The sequence below is a fragment of the Myotis brandtii genome, unplaced genomic scaffold (genome assembly GCF_000412655.1).
Source record: "Myotis brandtii unplaced genomic scaffold, ASM41265v1 scaffold111, whole genome shotgun sequence".
Lineage (NCBI taxonomy): Eukaryota > Metazoa > Chordata > Mammalia > Chiroptera > Vespertilionidae > Myotis > Myotis brandtii.
Genome location: NW_005353789.1, coordinates 1,351,167 through 1,357,202, shown reverse-complemented (window position 1 = coordinate 1,357,202; position 6,036 = coordinate 1,351,167). Strand labels below are relative to the sequence as shown.

Here is a 6,036-nt window from a genome sequence, read left to right as displayed (position 1 = left end):
CCGACTTGACGGATGGGTCCATGGCCCTCTGGCGGCCAGTCGGCATCGCTGCCTTTGCTTGCCCCGCCCCCTCAGAGCCCCGCCGGCCCGCCTCTTTCCCAACCCACGTGGTCTCGGCCTCCGGCCCCGGGCAGCTCCCTAGTTCAGGTCCCTTACTCGGTTGCCTTCTCCACTCTCAGTGGCGTGGAGGTGGCCTCTTCCCCTCGTGCTTCAGGCCGCACGTGGCTGACCGCTCCGAGGTTCCTGCGGAGCTTTCGGAAGCCCAGGACGGTGCTGGGGGTGCAGTCGGCGCCGCCCTCCCGTCCAGTAGGCCGATCTCCGTGGTAGCATCCGGTAGGGAAATGGTCGCGCTTTCGGTGCCAGCCGAAGTCACCGTGATCCTGTTAGATATCGAAGGTACCACCACCCCGATTGCTTTCGTGAAGGTGAGGGGCTAAAGGGAGACGGGAAGTGTTTGTGCTTTAAAACAATTTTAAACAATTTTAAAGTGTTGTAGACCTTGCACTAGAGACAGGAGAGGTGGGAGAGGCGGTGTGGCTTTGCACCCACTGTGGGATGGGAGTAGAAAGGCTGCAGCGGATTGCAGGGTTGCTTGTTCTCATAGCCCCATGTCTCCCTACCCCGTCCCTGCCCTTGGCTAGATGCAGGTGGGTGGGAAGGGATGGAGGTGGCGGCGGAAAAGGGCGGAGGAGGGAATGGTCCGATCCGCAGCTGCTGAGCGAGGCGAAGTGTGCTCCGCCTGCGGGGCAGGTGAGCGCTTGCCTTTTGCTTGATTCCACCTGGTGTGGCGGATTAGTATGATATTGCAGGTATCCCTGATTTCTTGTGCTTTGTCCTATAACCTATTAATTACTTTTATTAATGTTAAACATTAATCGGATACGATATTAACTTGTTATACATTAATTTATCAATATCAATGTTTCTAAAGTATTTTCAACCAAAAGTATGTTCAGAAGAACATTAGGTCTATATGTTTATACCAACTATGCAAAAAAGGATTCCATTATTTAAATGCATTTTTGGGAAATGTTCTGTGCATGTTGAACCAGCTTTATTTAAATAGAGCCTTTATATCATACACATCTACACACATATATGCTTTGTGAGCCTTCAAGAGAGCATTTCATAAATTTAGCAAAATAGTTCTGTCTTTTGAACACCTTTTACATTCTTGAACCTCTGAACATGGAGCTTGGAATTGGGGATTAGTCATAGTAGGTGTGTGAACTTACACTATTTCCTGTGGAATGTGAAAGGATACAGTACTGTATACATGTGACTTGTACACTTGACTCATCGTCAGAAGTCTGTGAGGTGTGTGCAGCTGTTCCCATTTTACTGATGGGAAACTAAGGCTCTGAAAAACTGAAAAAAATGCCTGGCATTTGAACCTGTATTGCCTGGCTCAAAACTCTTTTTCCATTATTGCACTTGATTTCTGAAATGGGGAACTGCAGTTCTGTTCTGTCTTTGCTTGGCTGCTGTGTATGTTAAATGACACTGTTATATGAGAGCACTTTAAACAATATGAAGTACCATAAAAGCATATTGTAACAAATTTCACTTACATTATTATAATGAGTCTTACTTTACTTGGGGGTTTGGTTCTACTCTCGGTGTATACTGTGAAAGTTGACTATTGTCAAAAATTGTCCTTGAAATATCCTTAGGAAGTCAGTCCTCTTTGGAGGCTGATTTCCATCTTTCAGTAAGTCACATGCAGCCATTTTTCCTTTAGGGTTGAAATAATTCCTGCTTCTTCCCTTGAGCACCAGAGAAAGTAGTTTGTTTATGATCAAATGATGTAAGAGAGACTGGAGAAATGAGAGTGTCCCAGGGAATAGAACACTCTCATTTAGTGGAATGGCAGACAGATTGCCAGCACTGGTTATGGTTATGTTTCTCTCTCTCTCTTTCTCTTTGTCTCTTTCTCTTTGCTGAGCAATTACAGTTGATTAGTTTAACTATATAAGTTAACACTAACAGTCTAGGAGCTCTTAAAGAATTCCATAGAACCCTAGTCATTTTGGCTCAGTGGATAGAGCATCAGCCTGCAGACTGAAGGGTCCCAGGTTTGATTCCGGTCAAGGGCACATGCCTGGGTTGTGGGCTCGATCCCCAGTAGGGGTTGTACAGGAGGCAGCGATCAATGATTCTCTCTCATCATTTGATATTTCTCTCTCTCTCCCTCTTCCTTCCTCTCTAAAATCAACAAAAATACATTTTAAAAAATCTTAAAAAAAAAAAAAGAATTCCATTGAATCCTCCCAGTCTGGGAAGTGGTATTCTGCGGACAGTCTGTTGCTGTATCAGTGCATGCCTCAGCCTTTAGACCCCAGGCAGCAGCACACAATTGTTTTACTTACTAGCTATTATGTCTTTTTCACTGAATCATAGAATTGTCAAATTTTTAGAGCAGGAAGGCCAGCTAGCTCAGATTGTCTGGTGAGTGTTACAACCAGCTAATTTCTTCCATGAGTTAATTGATGCCTGTAGGAATGGCCTGTGTGAGGATCATCACAACTTGGGGCAGAGCAGCAGTAGAACCCAGATTTCCATAGATGTTCTCAGTGCATCTGAGTCCTCAAAGCCACCAGCTTTTCCCTTCACTGCAGGACATGTGCTCCTGGAATTTGTTTTGAGTTACTCACTCTGATCCTCTACAGTGGTGATCTCCCAACTTTTTTTGATCTTATACATCAGCAGAAATGGAACAGGCACTACTAGTCGAATTTATAAATTGTGTATACATATTTTACTATTACTAAGTTATAAAATAGATTGGAATTTAGAGATGAGATTAGTAAGTATAGATAAATGTTATATTCTCTTTCCTTACCCCATTGATTCATTTGCATGCCCCTGGGGTATATGCACGCCTTGGAGCCACCTCTTGATCTTTGTGGTGAAGTAATACTCATTTTCTAACTTTGTGCATTGCATTATTCTAATGTTTTTAGTCTGTATGCTATGAAATAACACTATCATCAGTCCCTGTGGTTATCCTGTCAGAAATCTACAACTACTGTTTGACTTTGGGGAAAATGATCTGTTGTTCCAGAAAATGGTCTATAATTTGGTGGCATTCCTGTTGCTACATGTTGAGTTGGTACATGTAACAACAGTTGAAGTAGTTCTGTTCTGTGAGGTCACTGAGAACACTATGTTAGCAAATACTGAATTGTTGTCTGTAGAAAAAATGTTGAGAGTCTCTGTTCACAACATTTTCATCAACTGATCAATACATAACCTTGTTCTATGTGTTTCTGTTTACCTTGTTTTATATATGTTCTTAATTCATTAACATTGAACTCATAGCCAGTGGCACTGTAACTTATGCTTTAACAAAGCTTATCCAACATGTATTTTCTACATAAGGCACATCAAAGCTTTCTTTCACTTAGGAACACTAGACAGTGCTTGGCCAATTTTAAACTGCACAATCACCAATAAAAGGCACAATATATAAAAACTAGAGGCCCAGTGCACAGATTCGTGCACCAGTGGGGTCCCTCGGCCTGGCCTGCAGGGATCAGTGGACCTCCATGCTGTCGCAGCCTGGCCTTACCCTCCAGCTTGTCGGGCTCTGTCCATGTCGATCCCACAGAGCACGAAGTAGTGCGGGAAGCAGCAGATGCCGGGGAGGAGCCTGAGCCCATGCTGGCTCTGCACTGCTCCTGCTCATCCTGGCCCTGCTGCATCTGCCACTCAGGCGCACAGGGGGAGTGTCCACAGGCAGTGGCGGTGTCTGGCGCCCCTCTGTCACCTGAGTGGTGCTCTCGCTGTGGGAGCGCAATGATGACCAGGGGGCAGCTCCTGCGTTGAGCGTCTGCCCCCTGGTGGTCAGTGTGCATCATAGCCACCGGCCGGTCATTCGGTCACGTAGGCTTTTATATATATACACTAGAGGCCCAGTGTACGAATTTATGCACGGGTGGGGTCTGTCCTGCCCAGCCCCAATCAGGGCGGATCGGGACTGGGCCTGACGGGAGGAGGAGATGGTGGGAGGTTGTCCAGCCAGCCCACCTGTATTGGGGCCCAATTAGGGCTCTCGATCAGGGCTGGGCAGGCTGGGCTGGCTGGGAGAAGGGGCCGCGGGTGATTGGCTGGTGGGCCCCGCCCTCAATTAGAGTTTGGGGGCGATTGGGGGCAGGGCCGGCCATGGGGAGGGGCTGTGGGCCAATCAGGGTGGGGGAGGCCCATCGGGGGCGTGGCCAACCAGGGGGAGGAGCTGCAGGAGGTTGGCCGCTAGCCCTACCCCCTGATCTGGCTGGTTCCCTGTCCACAGTGGGCGTCATAGCGACCAGTTGTTAGGTCGTTATGGCCATTATAGTAGCTGCCTTTTTATATAGATAGATAGATAGATAGATAGATAGATAGATAGATGTGGCAATAAATAGACTCTGAGCCTAACTGTTTTGGCTCAGTGGATAGTGTCAGCCTGTGGACTGAAAGGTCCCAGGTTCGATTCCGGTCAAGGGCATGTACCTTGGTTGTGGGCACATCCCCAGTAGGAGGTGTGCAGGAGGCAGCTGATCAATGTTTCTCTCCCATTGATGTTTCTCTCTAACCCTCTCCCTTCCTCTCTATAAAAAATCAATAAAATATATTTTAAAAAAAGATTTAAAAACAAATAGACTCTGAAAGGGACACATTTAAAAGATGAGAGGTGAAATCACTTTTTAGGAATGTATACATCTGGTGTTTCAAAATGATTTTTTTTTAATATATTTTTTATTGATTTTTTACAGAGAGGAAGGGAGAGAGATAGAGAGTGAGAAACATCGATCAGCTACCTCCTGCACATCTCCTGGGGATGTGGTGCCCGCAGCCCAGGCACATGCCCTTGACCGGAATCGAACCCGGGACCTTTCAGTCCGCAGGCCGACGCTCTATCCATTGAGCCAAACCGGTTTCGGCTCAAAATGATTTCTTTAAAGTTTTTTTAAATATATTTTTATTGATTTCAGAGAGGAAGGGAGAAGAAGAGAGAGAGAGAAACATCAATGATGAGAGGGAATCATTGATTGGCTGCCTCCTGCACACCCCCTACTGGGGACTGAGCTCGCAACCTGGACATGTGCCCTTGGCCAGAATTGAACGTGGGACCCTTGAGTCCGCAGGCCAACGCTCTATACACTGAGCCAAACTGGCTAGGGCTAAAGTTTTTATTAATTTTTAATGTATTTATTGGTTAATAAAATTATAGGTTTCAAATGTACAATTCTGTAATACATCATCTCTATATTGTGTTCTGTGTTCACCACACCAAGTCGTTACCTTTCATAATCTTTTATCATTCCCACCCCTTACCCTATTCTATCTTTCCCTTTCTCTCTGGTAATCAACATACTGTTGTTTGTGAGTTTTGTTTGTACTTTGATTAACACATTTCGTACTGCTCAGGAGTTTTCTCGTGTTTCGCGCGACATCTGTTAAGGACCGCTCACGAGTGTTCTGGTTTTTCACATGTGCCGCCCATGGAAAAAGGAGCGAATCTAGATACTTATGTAAATTTTGTTTGGTCCCTCTTCATAGAGGAAAATGTTTTACGCAGTACCATACGTTAAAAAAGTACTAGGAACTTTAATTGTTTAATTGTTTTTGTAAATAAAAATGTTATAATTATTGAAAAACAACACCTAAAGTGCATTATGATTTAAATAACGTGCAGTTTGCCCAAAAACGTGTGGTCCCTGGCATATGTCTTAGAGATTTCTATGCGGTACGCAATGTGTTAATCTCTTCACCAGCCCTCTCCCCTTTGACAACTGTCAATCTGTTCTCTATCAATTAATCTTTCCATTTTATTTGTTAGTTTATTTTTTCATTAGATTCTGCATATGTGAAATCATATGGTACTTACCTTTCTCTGACTAGCTTATTTCACTTAGCATATTACTATGCAGGGACATCCATGCTGTTGCAAAAAGTAAGATTTCCTTTTTTACTGCTGAGTAGTATTCCATTGCTTAAATGTACCACAGCTTTTTTTTTTAAATTAAATCTTTATTGTTCAGATTACATTTGTTC

The 6,036-nt window shown here is 44.5% G+C and overlaps 1 protein-coding gene across 1 annotated transcript in view; it reads left to right on the top strand.

Moving 5' to 3' along the window:
• The first annotated feature begins 20 nt into the window (after positions 1–20).
• ENOPH1 (enolase-phosphatase 1) overlaps positions 21–6,036 on the top strand; it is a 34,560-nt gene continuing 28,544 nt past the window's right edge. The window contains exon 1 of the mRNA XM_005857403.2: positions 21–425. Within this exon, the coding sequence (XP_005857465.1) occupies positions 21–425 (405 nt within the window). The remainder of the gene's footprint in view (positions 426–6,036) is intronic.